This window comes from Ylistrum balloti, unplaced genomic scaffold (assembly GCF_031769215.1).
Source record: "Ylistrum balloti isolate Yb309-2 unplaced genomic scaffold, AGI_CSIRO_Ybal_v1 Utg369858, whole genome shotgun sequence".
NCBI classification, from domain to species: Eukaryota; Metazoa; Mollusca; class Bivalvia; order Pectinida; family Pectinidae; genus Ylistrum; species Ylistrum balloti.
Window position 1 is genome coordinate 99107 of NW_026782007.1, and position 15558 is coordinate 114664.

The following is a 15558-nucleotide window of genomic DNA, read 5'->3' on the forward strand; positions in this document are numbered from 1 at the left end:
TATCTTTTGTCTTTCTTTAGCAGCTGGTGTTTGCAATATTAAGGCATCAGGTTTGATTTATTTATTTATCAATATTGGTTACCAGAATTGGATTGTATATGGATGGTATATAATTTGAATGGAAGCTTTGTCGAGATTATAATACATATGGTATGAGTGTCAAACAGTAAACATCTACTGTATTATATATATATGTTATGATTGATAATCAAATCAAAACAATGCAATTACGTGTTCAGTAAATATGTCGAAGTGTTTCACTGATATGATTATGAGTATTACGCAATTGAGAATTTTCTCATTGTTTCATTTCGTTTTGGTATTTGTCATCTCAATCTTTGAAACTATAAAACATTAAGTTGGTGGTTTTTGCCCTCTTTTTTCATCATAGAGGACAGTCTTTCAAAATGTGTACCTGTTCATTTGCTATAGGTACGTTAGTCGATTGTTATTGTGTGAAACGGACCGTAATAACACTGAGTCTGGTATCAGTTTAAACACTTCATGATGTTATGCTGCTGGCGATTGAAGATAGAATATGTAGGTCGAGTTTTATGACTTTTTAATGTGCGCTGTTGATAGAGACGTTTTATGTCAGGGTGACTGTTGAGGATATTTGAAATAAAAATGCTTCTTTCTCATCATTGGTCTCATCTATGTCCAGTACCCTTGTCTTGGGTTTATATATATATATATATATAAGCCTGAACATGAGAATTCTTTAATGATATTTTAAATTTGTTTTAAGTGACGAAATATGTAAGTCTCTTCGCCGTCATAACATTATCAGGAATATCGGTTTTTATGACGCCCGTCACAAGGTTAATGCTATTGATGATGGTAATGCCGGTGTTTTTTTTTTTTTTTTTTTTTTAATATAAACAAATTATCTTACCAGTTTACTCTCCATTACAATTTATTTGTAACTCACTCTGTTAATATTCCAGTCATAGAAAGCATGGTGGCTGACGTCATTTTATTATTTATTGTCATGTGTGTTTGTGTAAATTTGTGTCTACAAGGTTGTGACTGTTTATTGAAATGTGAAATTGTCTTTAACAATATTGTGTATTAAATACAATTAAATTGATGTTGGTCTCGGTTTTTTATTTTCGTTATTTTGTTTATCACTTTGGACAACATAACAAAAGATGGTACCTCATTAGTGAAATGTACAAATCATGTAAGCATATTACCATTTACTTCAGCAACGGAAATTTGAATAACATACTGCATGAAGCAATCTTACACCAGGGAACGCTCTTGTTTATTTTACCTGAAGCATTCCTGTAATGGAAACGTCAGTGTTATGGAATATAAAATAATTATAACATCATGAATGTGTCATGAAATTGTACGTAATAGAAAGTACGTGTGTTCTAAATTATAATCACGTTCAAATTAACGGACGATGAACAGATGTAACATAATTATATTTACATAAGCGCATAAATGACTCCGATCTACACACGAATATGAAGGATAGAATTGAATAACGGATGCAGTGACAGCATTTTCTGAGCATATAAACTGGAAGATCAATAAATAATGCTAATTACAACGAGAATAAAAACATGGTATACAATATATAAACAGGATGTAGTCAGGTAATTGACGGCAACAGTATTTGTTAAACTGGGGACAAAGTAATGACATAATAAGCTGTGATTAGAATCTAGGTCGTGTTTCCAGCTACTTTCCAAAATTATACTGCTATCTTCCGTTACTTATTGACAGCGAGACAAGTACAAATGACGATGGACTATTCAAGTTATTGTTTTGGTGGTAGACAATGCTTTAGACTTTAAGTCCACAGAGTTAGCCGTAACCTGCTTGACATGTTTTAATTCATTCGAATAGTGGAACGGTTCAGAATATACACATGTACCTGGCACTATTCTATGATTAATTGAAATATGGAAATTACGAAATTGATTTTGATTATAGGGTTGTTGCACTACCTCATGTAGATTCTAACTTTTCTTAAGATCACTTTGGATTTTCCTCAGACGCCTCTTCGGCTTCACAATTTAGTCCATTAGCATCGTCGAAGAGTCCTGGAAAGATGAAACAGCTGTATGATGCAGTTAAATTCATTGTTTAGCTCTGCTGTATCTAAGTCTACATTGTTAAACTATGGTATTCATTCGTGTGTCTTTTGTACAATCTTTCACGAATACCAAATGGTTCTGATTTCAGTAAGGACAGAACAAATTCAACATTGATATATTAAGATATCTACCCACAAAATAAGTTTAAGATAACCTTTGGGATAGACTTTGTAACGTGATATTATTTATCAGAAAATTGTACAGCATTCTTATTTGAATAAAACTATCTGTTAAAGCATGTACGACTGTACACAGGTAAGCCACCTACAGATAAGGACATGGATTGTCATTGATGTTTACAAACTAAATGGTTTTAATGGAAGAATTATGTGATAGATCCAATTTATTTAGTATCATGTATGAAGAAGGGACAGGTCGGCGATAGCCTCAATTCAATATTATCACATATAAATTGAATAAGGTTAATGGAGGTTAACGTGATGTATGAATTGCTATAATTAAATCCGGGTTTCCGCTAACTGACACACCTGAAAAATCCTGTTCATGCAAATATTTCGTATTACGACGTTAAGTTAGGATTCCCGAAAAAATATCTCGAAAATCTTCTGAGAACAGGGAAATACGAAAAAGAAGGACTTGGTAACTTTTTGTCACCTGTTTTCTTTCCGAAACTAAATCAATATGAAATATGTTTCTTAATCTCATATAAATAAGACTACACTCTCATAATGACCAGTTCAATACTGCCTAAAATTACGGTCACAGATACTTGTTTGTCATGTTGCAATGACTAGACCTGTATCAATAGTCTGAGCAACGATAATTCACTCTTAATGGTTAAAAGAAGTGTAAAGCTATCCTTTAGCATTTGTCCATAGTTACATGCCAGCCTACCTTGAAATGAACTTCGAATCCTTAATGAATCAGTGGTTGTTAGGCGCAAATGCAACCTTTTTGTGATAAATACCTGCAATTTTGTTCTTTTAATGTGAATTGTATTTCATCTCAGTTCTCATATACTTAAACATGATATATATATATATATACATATATGCGTTATTTTCATTTAAATACCTCAATATAAAGATATACCACAGTATATTCCAACCATATCGAAAAGGGGAAATAACTCATCAGTATTCAGTTACGTTCATCCTACCTGGAGAAAATAGTCTATTCATCTGACGAAGACTTTTAAGTGAAAGCTGATGTCGATAACATCATTTAATTGATATCAATAAAACCCGTTTGATGCACAAACCATTTCAAGGCATTCAGGTTTTTGCACATTAATAACTTTCACTTTGCTTACCCCTCTGGGACACTTATCTTCTTTGACACGAGTTTTACGTTGAGTTAGCAGGTGGCGCTGCAATAGCAAACTATTTCAAAGTGCAAATAAATAACTTTCGTCGTTTTGTTTACTTTTTTGTAAATGGTTTAAGGTATTGCTTTAAAATTGGTTGTTGCCACATTTTAAAACTTGTTTTTAAAGCATGATATCGATAAAAACAAACGTTTTGTTGAATTTCTTTTATCCATAGACTGCACGCAAGTGTAAATATTCAGATATAGATATTGGTTTGCCCATAGAATTATTTACAAAAGGCGGCATTTCGTCAACATTGTCCTTTCAAAGACGTTGGTAACAAGCAATCTAATGGATTACAAGCGTTTACAAGCATTCGAAACTTTTGTTCTGCATGCTGTTATTTTTCTAGGACATAGTGATGAGTACCCATATCTAATAAAGCTACGTCCCATTTCTTTCGGGAATCGTCCTTTTGTTCATATTTTGCACTAGTTTCATTAACTTTGAGATTGATTTCAAAATCATGTTGACACGTCGGAATTTGTTGTTGTTGTTGTTTTCAAGTCTGCACAATAACAAATATTTATTTATATTTATTGAACAGTTAGGTATTTGTAACATTTGATATCGGACAATATGCAAATAAGCTCACCTTCTGAATAATAACAGCAATACAGCAGACACAGCAATGTAATATGCATGTAAAACGATTCATCTTTCCTGCAAAATATTGTGTAAAGGGAGGTAATCCTAATGATATGTCCGCATTTATGTAATCGCAAACAAACCTTTGTTCTATATATAAAAGTGATAAAATTAGCGAATAAAAAGCAATGTAACTTTGATAAACACATGATTGTAAAACAAGAAGCTAATATACTGATGACCTTCATTACATATTCATTCTCAGATGAGAAAATGGAGAAAAGGATAGTTACATGGATATGTCCACTGTCTTCTAGGACATCATGCAAATGTGGTATCACCAGATTTATGAAATATAACATGGGCGTTTCGTGGGCTAGGATACATCAACTCGAATATAAGACATTGCCTGGTCAGCTTGAGGCTTTCCTAGTACCAGCGAAAGTCTTTCTCATGCTTTCTTATTTTTCTTGCATGCTAAACGAACTCAATTTATCAGTTTTCCCTTAGCTTAACAAGTGTCAAAAAAACTTCACACCATCTGATAGTAGGTTTGGACATTTCATAGATAGCCAACATAGCCCTGCAGTATTGATATTGTAACGAACGCTAATTCAATACTTGGCCTGAGGAAAGAATCTTACATCAAATTAGATCACATAACGCCAGCTGTTGGAGCTCGTAAACAATCGTATGGTGTAGAGTGAACTTAACATACTTTACTATATAGTTTACAATTCATACTCATGTACACGCATTTCGATCCAGGTTTTCATATTACGTAATCAGACAGGTTGTCAAGAATGTCCTGCTGTCTATCGGTACACTTCCAAACATCCTCTTTCGGGATGTTGTGGTGGTGTAATGATTAAGCTGTCTGGCATTTCTTGACAAGGCGATTTGGTGCCGAAGATCGTGACTTTGAAACCCAGAAAGGTACGAGTCAAAATCGTCTTCCTTAGTTGTTTTTACAATGTCCACACTGTTATTAAGTTAACACAATGCATCATATACAGTTATGTTGTTGAAGGTTCCAGATTTGATTTTTATATTGAAATTTATATATATTGTATATGTAAAAAGTACTCGTAGTGTGATTTGACTGCTGACTACGAAATTATCGGTATTCTGAATGATAAAAATGACAGAGAAACTCGTGGTCTCTTTATACAATTTTATTCAGAAAATCATTCCAACAACATGTATGTTATATCTAATAAAGACAATAAGTTTATATACTGTCTTTACAACTATTTATGCATGAAATCAATATACTTTCAAGTTCAATTAAAGGAAACACGCTTACTATGGCAAATTAAATTGCAAACAGAGAAATAAAGTATAGATAAAAACAATTTGCAGATAAGCAATTTCGTACCTTAAACAGTAATTGTCAAAAATGTTTTTTTTTTATTTCTAAATGAATCATAATATAAGCGTTGCATGTCACAATTATAAGCAACCTGCCAAGCAAAAATATTCATATATTCTTCTCTTCAATCCATGTGCAATGAAATATGCCAGAGGCAAAGTCGACAGTGGAAATTGAACTCGTGATCTCGTGACATGTAAATAAATAAAACTCATGTAAGCTTTTTACAAAAGCTCAAGTGAACTAAGTCATCAACGTTATATCAAATCATTTTAATTATCTCGATTGCCATTCACGAAACTTATGCCATTTATGGAGTCAATTTATTACTTGTAGGAAACAAAAGGAAATAAAAGAAATATATATTTACATATATATCAATGAAGTGAAAACATGGATGAATTATGTACAAATGAAGTTTCTATGTCAATATATCATCAGCAAACGCTGAAGTAAAGTGATGTTCACGCTGGAAAGCAACGAAAAAAATGAAACAGTGTGATATCTAGAAGGATGGGAAATATTTTAAAGATATTTGATTAGTTATAATCTGGAACAATATATCTGAATATGTAGATTTATGTACATTTAGTGTTATAAATAACATAAGAGAAAAAATAAAAGTCGTATTTCGATGCTCAAAGTTATGCGTTTTAAGTTAAGTATTCCCTGATTATAAAGAAAATATCAACACGTTTAAAAAATGAAAGCTTATAAGAAAAAGAAGATTTAATATACCCTATAAACACTTAACGATAAGTAGAGAAAATATTTTCTTTTCTTACTCTTCCCAATGTAGCGGCGAAACCTCGTTTGCACAGATAAGTAACTCAGTCAATATATCTAATAGGTATTTAAATGTATTTAATCAAACTGCTACGAAATATTATCTTTACTAAGTGTATAAGATTATTTTTGTGCACAGTTGGAGACATGAAACCATAAAGTTCAACGCCTTGATATCATTAAACTCTTTTTTTCAGGAGAAAGTAAAAAGTGTGTTGTTACAAATGAATGTCAGAATGTCGATACATTAAAGCATGCTATTCCGTTAAGTTCTCAAATATAAGAGTATCTCGATGATCGATTTAACTAATGAAATAATATCCATTGTATCAATTTTTTGAGGCTGTGAAAGACGACTCTTGCCGAAGCTAGATACCCTGCGATATTAGAAATTTACATAAACTGCTAGGTGACATCAGGTAGTTGTATCTATGCTTCTTGTTTATTTAGTTACTAGCATCCGTAAAGTTGTTCCAGGTAGCTGATTTTAGGCTTGATAAGCTCCAAACCAAAGTATGTCTGTTCGGGTATCCTCAGATAATTTCCATGAGATGACTGGGAAGGAATTCTCACATAAATGATGTCGTCACACTGCAGTTCAAACATGCCTATGTGATTGATGAAGTCCACCGGATATCGTGTGGTTGTGTTAGAAGCCATGTTCGGATATGCACTTCCACTTTAAAACAAAGAAGACATCCATCAGAATGAGTCACTTTTTCATATATTCTTAATAGTTTCTGAAATTTCATTATTTTTACATCCATTTCCTTTGGTATCACGTTTTTATACACTTTTTTCTCGTACCATTTTTCCTCAACTTTTTAAGGCAATGGTGCTGTGGAAATATTCCGGTCGTTATCATATAAATCTGTCTTCACATATACATGTTCGATCTTTTTCCACATTTGCATGATCACTCAACATGAAATCAATTTTCGTTAATAAAACCGTTCGAACCCATTTCTTTGAGTTAACATTGTTGTCTTTTCGCACTAACATAGAACTTCTTTGTAAATTGGTTTTTAAACATAATGACAAAACTTCATTTATTTGAATATAAAGATTGAAATATAATATATATATATAAGAATATATATGATATAAAAAATTTAATATATTACTGGCGTACTCATTATATGTAGTTCACAAATGATACAAAATACGTTATTTAAGTTATAGGTCATTATTTTGTACATGCATCTAACAGTTTTGAAAAGAGTTTCGATTTCGATATAAATTGATTGTAAAGCGTTTTACACAACTACCTTTCAAATACATCCTTGTACATATTGGGCAATCAAAGAAAGAAATGTCAATGTTCTCAAAAAAGAAAAGGGTTATTTAACTACATTTCAGCAAAAGGTAAGAGACGTTCATTAAGAAAAATTAAAAGGAGAGTTAGTATATTACTCACCGACCATCCTGAGTGACGTAACTTCTCAACAGTACTTCTGGTGGTAGTGATTGCCTCCTCCTGACAGTCTCTACTCCGTAAGCAGGATCAAAGCTGTGGACACAGAAAACATGTCACATTCTGTGATCACACCCATCACAGTGTTTTATTTACATGGTAAAAGGCTATATGTCCCTATAAAATTCATTTCAAAATATTTGAAAACTTTAACTTTATTTGACTCTTAAGTGGTTCCTTAAGTTTTTTCCGTATTTGGTAAATAATACCGCATTTGGCTTTGATCTGAATGCAACAACGGTGAATTTTGGCGAAGAGAAAGTGATGCCATATGGTTATTTTTTCGTAAACATGTTTGACGGATTTGATTTCTGAACAAGACCAAGAATTTTTCATTTTATCGAGTTTCATTGATATTGTATGAAATGGAAGCTACTGTGATTTATCTATATTTTTCACATACCGTTAACCATTTTATTAAAACAACAAGTTTGACATGATATCATTCTGCTAGACTGGAATAAAATCTTCAATTTCGTTTTTTTTAAATTCTATATAGCGACACAATGCGTATTAACTATGAAAATCATAATAGAACCAACATCACACTGTCAACTCCAAAAGGTCGTATAACATATATGCCATAACGAAACTTTGTGTAATAAGGATTGCACTGATAGGTAGGTAGCTTTGTGATAGTTGGCAATGTTGTACTGTAAATAATTTGCATTAAGAGAACACATACCCTGAATAAGGTCCTTTGATTACCACCTGGCTGTAGATGAGATATAACCCCGGGTTGGTAATATTGACGGCCAATATTTTGGTACTATCCTGTACTTCATTTACATACTGAAAGGAAGGATTCGGATAGCTCGGATCTTGGTGATTCCATCTGAATAAAGTTGTTCTCTCTACAAAATAAAGTATTCGCCTGTTAAAGTTGATGGTGTGTTGGTGAGCATTAATGATATACTTCCAGAATACAATTTCACCATTTAGAGCATTACATCTGCCAGTGGTCAGGCGGCGCTGTTGTAACGTATTCGCCTTTCACTTAGACGTGGGAGTTTCGATTCTTGGAACGGAACTAAAAAGGTATGGGGTCACATGTCTGACCATTTAGGTAAACCTGTTACTATAACAGTAAGACCCCTCGCATGCTTCTATCCGGGTCAACAAGAGTGATTAATATAAACTTTTTAGCTATTTTTGAAAAATATATAAAGTTTATTTTTTAAAAACTAATTTATGTATTTATGAACTTCCTATGAAAGCTAATGGTGTTGAAAATGGTCAAAAGTTGAATTTTAAAATATAATGTACCATATAAGTATATTAAGATACAAATGTAAAAAAAATAGTAAACTGATAAAACGTGTGTGCAAATTGTTGTTAAACGTACAAGCATACGCTTAGGGTTGTGTAGTCATCAATTAACTTTGGCTCGAAGGATGCAATCTAGTTCCTTATTCAATATTACTTTTGTGATGAAATAACAAAGACTAGAAACTTTGTTAATTGGTAAAAAACCTGATTGGGGGCAATTAGTATACAAGACAGAATTACGAACTTACAGTATCATCATAATCATGTGGCTGTCATTGCAGTATCATTGATAATAAACATGATACTACTCTTACACATTTTCAAGTTGCTGTTATAACCTATTTGTTTACTTTGTTAACATTTGGGAACGTAACATTACTTACTGGAATTGATAAGAATCGATGAAGCAAAAGACGTTTCCTAATTCCAGAATATTTGGTGTAATTCTCCTCGACCCTTTCTTTAGTAAACATGTGAATCTTTATTTTGTTCTTATGTTGTCATAGCTTCATCGAATTTGTGTTTGAACCAAGTTTCTATTCACATGTCGGTATTTTCCTTTTTGAACTCATGGAATCAAAGTAACGAGGAAAAATAAGTTAAAATCAGTTTTGAATACAAACGAAGTGATTTTGATTCAGTTTGACCAGATTGACAAATTACCAAATGGTATAATAATACCTCCTTCATTTTATAAGGGAATATCTGTATATATCCAATATAGTAGCTGTTGTATATTTTGTATTTGTATTTAAAGTGATGTTATAAGTTATATACCACTTGTTGAAAACAGTCTATTCTGGATCACTGCGTCAGATTCTGCGCCATCGGATCCCCTCATATGTATGGCAGGACGGCTGAGGATTCCTGGAAAAAATGACTACCACTTTTATCAGCTAAAAATTTAAGTGATGTCAATTAGAAAATCACTAATTCATATTTTTGTCTATTTTTACAGCGATGTAAACATGTTTCAATCAATATAACACAAGTTCATATTTACCCTGATAGGTCCAGAATATACAAAATGGCAAAACGGAATTCAGTTATTGACTTATAAAAGTGTTGTGAATTGATATAAGATATTTTTCATATTTAATCACCATCTTCCATACAACAACTAAGGATATCCCTTATAAGGGGCCTTCGGCGTCCATCTTGACTTAACTTTATACTCAGTATTTGTTCTACGTTCTATGTATGTGATGTAATTTACGTAATATTTGTGTCTTGATAAAGGGCAGATTGCTTCGAAAATTTTACAATTCACTTGTCCGTACTTTTGCTATTACTTCATTGATTATATATAAACTGTAATGATGATGGTTATTGTACATGGTATATTTCTTTTACAAAATTACCATATACTATACTTCTTAATTACTCTAGATTTACTTGATTTAGCACATTAATTTTTTTTTTTTTTTTTTTTTTTGCGAATTATTACATTTCGGTAAATTAGTACAATGACAAATTCGCACATCAATAATCATACATATACAAATTATGTACAGAAGTAACAGGAGTAAGCATATTGTAACGTAAAACCTTTAAGCACGAAAACCGCTAAAATAAGATTAACACTTAAATATGTACGTCTACAGTATTATGGCATGAGAATAAACACCGAAAAAAGACAAACTTACGAGATATGGCATCCCTATTGCGTTGAGTCGTTACTAAACAAAAACAGAACATACCAATAAGATAAAAACATTAGAAAGGAGGTGTTGTGTACACAATACAAAATGTTAATTTACACTGCATGTAAACTGATATTTCAGTATTCTGTAGTTATTATTGACATGGAACTAATAAGAAAGACAACACCTTCATTTGATTTATCTATTAATCTTGCAGTTTTATCATGATACAAACACAATTCAATACAGTGTAGTGAATTGTTTTACACGGCGTTTTCAATTAGCAATGAATGCGAAAATGTGTTCATCTACATTGAGATAAAACTTTTACTGTTTTATACATCCATTTACATCTTTTTAAGTGACAAAAATAAGTAGAACGAAACAAATCTGGCTACTTACTTTCGAGTTGGTTTAAAACTGGAAACGAATAGAAAAATATGGTGTATTACATTTCAACCTGATACGTGAAGATATAAACCACGATAACAAACTAAATAAGACATTACTTTCAGCATTTTTCACTAGATGAATAGTTAAGATTTGTAAAGAATATAAATTGAGAAGAGAATGCAATTGATATTATGCATGTATTCAACTATATGTTTTGAACAAGGGAAGACGAATTATAAGTTTTGATATCTGCTGTGTATTTCTAGATTAAATATATTTAGATTAAACTTAAAATATAAACTTTATTTATTTTACAACAATTGCGAAACAAGTTATGTCAACTTATACTAATCACTCTTGTTGGCCCGGATGTAAGCGCGCGAGGGGTCTTATTGTGGGAGGAAACTTACTTTCTCTTCTACGTCTCCGGGTCTGTATGGAAAATGAAATGAGAAATCATTAAGGTCGATTCCAGTTTAGAATGTAACGAATATGAAAGATTGTGTAAAATATTCTTAATTAGATAGCACCTTTTCTATACAAATCTACTCTTGGATACAATCGGGCCAAACAATGAATTAAAGTGCATTATAACACTATTTCGTCCATCACCAACTTGATGTTCTTTCCGTTTAATAACATAGTTTATATATATGATTTGTAAAGAGAAGAGATTTTGAATGAATCTGCAAACAGGTTTGTTGAAGATTTCTTAACCAGAAATGACATTAAGTATGTTCATCACATTTGCAAAACAAAGCAGAACCGGGCTAACATTTTAAGACTGACATGCAAACTTGGGCAGTGTTAACAATATACAGAACGTTTTAAAAAGAGAAATCGGCGCTTTGTTAAACAATTACGTAAATATATATTTTCTTGGTCAAAATGATGTGCTATGGGTCCATTAAAACTGTTCGTGTAATGTAAGTAAAAAAGCTCAAAGTCATGCCATTAGTTGTAAAATGAAATATGAGATCAAAGTTTGTATCTTAATGAAAGCGTACAAGTATAAATGGCAGCAAATACGTAATATTCCTTCGACAATCATGATCAAAACAAAATATATAATAATAACCTGACACAAATTCTTTGTGTCATTTAATATCAATATTTGCTATTCACCGCATTTATCATATGCAGTGTTTTTTGTTTATCGATGGGAAATAACTCGTGAAAGCATGTTACAAATCCATCAAATTATCGCCCTTTAACAATACCATGTGAAGCCAGAATAATTTCTAACTATTGCCTTTAGATTGGAAAGATAACTTAAAATTAGGCCTTTAGCATCATTGATGAGTTTCTACAAGGACAAAACAGCTATATTATGCTTTTTAATTTTGTTCCACTGTGTCTTATTCTACGTTGCATTAAAATGTGCTATTCGCTTGTGTCCATTATACAATGTTCCTTTACAGGGTACTTGATACCTGCGGCATTAAGACATGTTAAGAGTCGACCTTCTTTCATTTACTCGAAGAGAGAGATATTTCGTGTTAATAGTCAGCCTTCTCTCAAGTAATACTATTTAACATATACATTTATGGAGACTGAAGTAAACACCACTGAATAATTTTAATTGCGTCAGGGTTCCGTTTATTGATATCTACAAGCTATGTGTATCGATACGTAAGGTCATTTTAATAGGTTACCTGTACATGTGATCTATATATTTTTGACAATACACATGAAAATATTCAAACATGACACTGAATCATACTAAAACAAGGAATTCGGGACATATCTCAATAATTTATATAAAATTATAGTTTTGTGAACTCGAAGAACAAAGGAAACACGCCTCAAATGCTTACCAAGGCGTTAAATATTTTAAGTTGTTTTAACATACTTAACAGCGACATGCACACCAGACCGATCGAACGTCTCTTTTATGTTATTGATTTGATGTACCACCGTCGTTGCCAGTGATTAGTACATGTGCGACATTGCCATTTTATTTTTTATCAATGATATTATTTTGAATTACTATAGCATAGGGAAAGGGGACGGGGTAGAAGTTGTCAAGCTCGTTGTTATTTGTCCACATGTATATATATTTGTTGAAAATTATTATCAACTAAGTAATATTTATCTATTACCTGTTTTAAAATCACTTTTGGTAGTTCTTCAATCATGAAGATATGTTGATATGCATAAAAACTGTGTTTACATTGAAAGCTTGAATGAAAAGTACAACAATATTATGATAAACTTAAATTGATGTTATGATAAACCTGATTTATTTGCACAAGATAATGATTGAATTAAGTACAAACTGACGGTACATTAATTATGATATAAGTACAAATATGCATATAATCAATTAATCAATAGCGTTTAGACCGCCTTAGAAATAAAAATTAGATTATGAAGTTCCTTTATCCTTTTATGGCTGATAGAAAATTTATCTAGAAGGCAATTAAGTATTATCAGCTTCAGCCGAAATAGACACAAACTGGGAGGGACACTAACCATTTCAATAATATTGGATAATTTTATCAATGCAAATCATACATTTTCAATATTTTTTCTTTTTACAAAAAGTGAACCGGCATCTGTGAATATTAACATCTTTCTGATAGAGCTAAACCTCAATTTGTATTTGGAATGGATGCGTATTAATTGAAAAGAAGAGAGGAATGTATTAATCAGTTGTAACAATATGTTTATGATGAACTAATACTTAAACTACATATCTAGGATTTTATTTTCAACCTCTTTGCTCTTTGGTCAAAATGATTTAATGATTTGCGTTCCATACAGACATGTCATCGAAAAAAAATGCAAATAAGATTAACAATTAAAGCATTTTAAACAGAGATGGAAACCGGCTTTAATGATTTTGTTTCCAAAAAGGCAACTTTGAGTACAAATTTAAATCCAATACAAACGATGCAACAGCTGTTTGTTTTCTTCTAAGACATGAAAAGGATGCCGAATACCTATGACATGATTTCGTGATTGTTTTTCAGGTTTATCTTTTGTCTCAAGTTCTCTATTTGAATTTTCTATTCACTAATTAAAGATTAACAGGTGTCATAGTAACATATCTATTTAAATTTTCTAAACGCAGCTCTCTTTTTTACAAACTACATCTTGAACAGCATTAACGTGTTGTCGAAGCTCGATACAATAATTCGGTGGAATTTTTATATATTTTGAAAACAAGCTATCTATATCTAATAGTAAATTCGTGCAATCCTTATATATGCCTTTTACAAAGTAAACAAAAAACCCTACCTGTATGTTTACTATATCTTATTGTGCTACACGATTCTTGTTAATATTACTACGAAATGATAACGATTTCAAACCCTTTCCAAAATACTGTGTATCTATTTCCTACTGTTAAATAGCAGAAGTGATATGCTAGACACTTGTTTACCTTACAAGATAATTTGCGAGTTTAACATAAATTTAATAAATGTTAGTTATACATAACATGCTATCATTTCAAATAAAGGATTACCTGGCGGTAATTTCTCTTCCGAATGCTTCTTTCCTTGTTTTGATGGGGGAACACACTTGCGGGATTCTGAAGTGATGAAGTCAGCTGGCTAGCGAGAGGAGGAATTTCTCTTTTCTGCGATTGCTGTAGCACTGACAGTTCATTCGATATTTGCATGCACTTGTAATGTAGAAAAATATTTGATACAAATAATACGAAGAGAAGACCGAGATTCGTCCAGCTGATAAACTTCGAGCAACAACGGCTGCAAGAGGCGCAAGTCTGACCCGTGGCGGGAGATCCGTCTTTATCGTTGATGACAATGACTGAACGTTTTTGCACTTTGCACTCCATTTTTAAGTAAAATGTTTTCTAACGGGAATCCCCTATTGGAATACCACAGATGCCATCCCCAGAGTTTCGGTACCTGGTGTATCTGGTGTCGGTATCCCGGGCCAGGTGACGGTAATGTTCTGGTTTGGCCCAAAGGCGGTGTCTATATGTATATAGGCGGGGCGAATTGGTCACAATAAATCCTTAAAAGGGCATGCTTCCAGGAATAAAGAACTTCTTTCCATTTAATGCTGGCATCTAAATATGACAGCACGATTTTTCTGTTCACGTGTTTTTCATTGTGTAATGTTCAATTTGTCACTAGTAGATCTGTGATATTGAATACTTCACAAGCCTTCGTTGCGTTCTTTTTACTTTTAACAGCGTTTTAAAAGTACTCTTTGCAGATAATTTGTAATAGAAGTAAAGTCCTACCGGACGTTTTATAGTGTTGTAAATTAAAATCAGTTTAGTGCATGACCGCTTTATCCATATATCTAAAAATAGTTAAATAAAAACTATATGTGCCTGAGCAGGTATAAAAATAGTTTTCTCCGTGTATATTTCTATCCGGTAACATGAGGGTAATGTTTATACATTTACACTTAACTGCCGGAAACTGTCAAGGCCGCGTAACAACGCGGTGTGATGTGAGAATCGTCATGCCTGGCACTCTATACAATTGTATGTCAGGGACGAATATAAGTATACCAATTAAACTAATAATGGATGTCATGTTCGGTGACTTTAGATATATGTTAAACTGAGTCTGAAATCAAAATGACCCCATGCTGAAAAACTAGATCTC

General features: G+C 32.3%; 1 protein-coding gene across 1 annotated transcript; it reads right to left on the reverse strand.

The window, feature by feature from the left end:
• Positions 1 to 5275: 5275 nt before the first annotated feature.
• Positions 5276 to 15133, reverse strand: LOC132545833 (uncharacterized). Its single transcript, XM_060209501.1, has 8 exons — positions 14439 to 15133; positions 11377 to 11398; positions 10976 to 10993; positions 10577 to 10609; positions 9708 to 9797; positions 8347 to 8515; positions 7605 to 7697; positions 5276 to 6866 (listed from the first exon to the last, which is right to left on the reverse strand). The coding sequence occupies exons 1-8, from the start codon at positions 14769 to 14771 to the stop codon at positions 6641 to 6643; spliced, it is 984 nt and encodes a 327-aa protein (XP_060065484.1). The 5' UTR covers positions 14772 to 15133; the 3' UTR covers positions 5276 to 6640.
• Between the last annotated feature and the right edge of the window lie 425 nt (positions 15134 to 15558).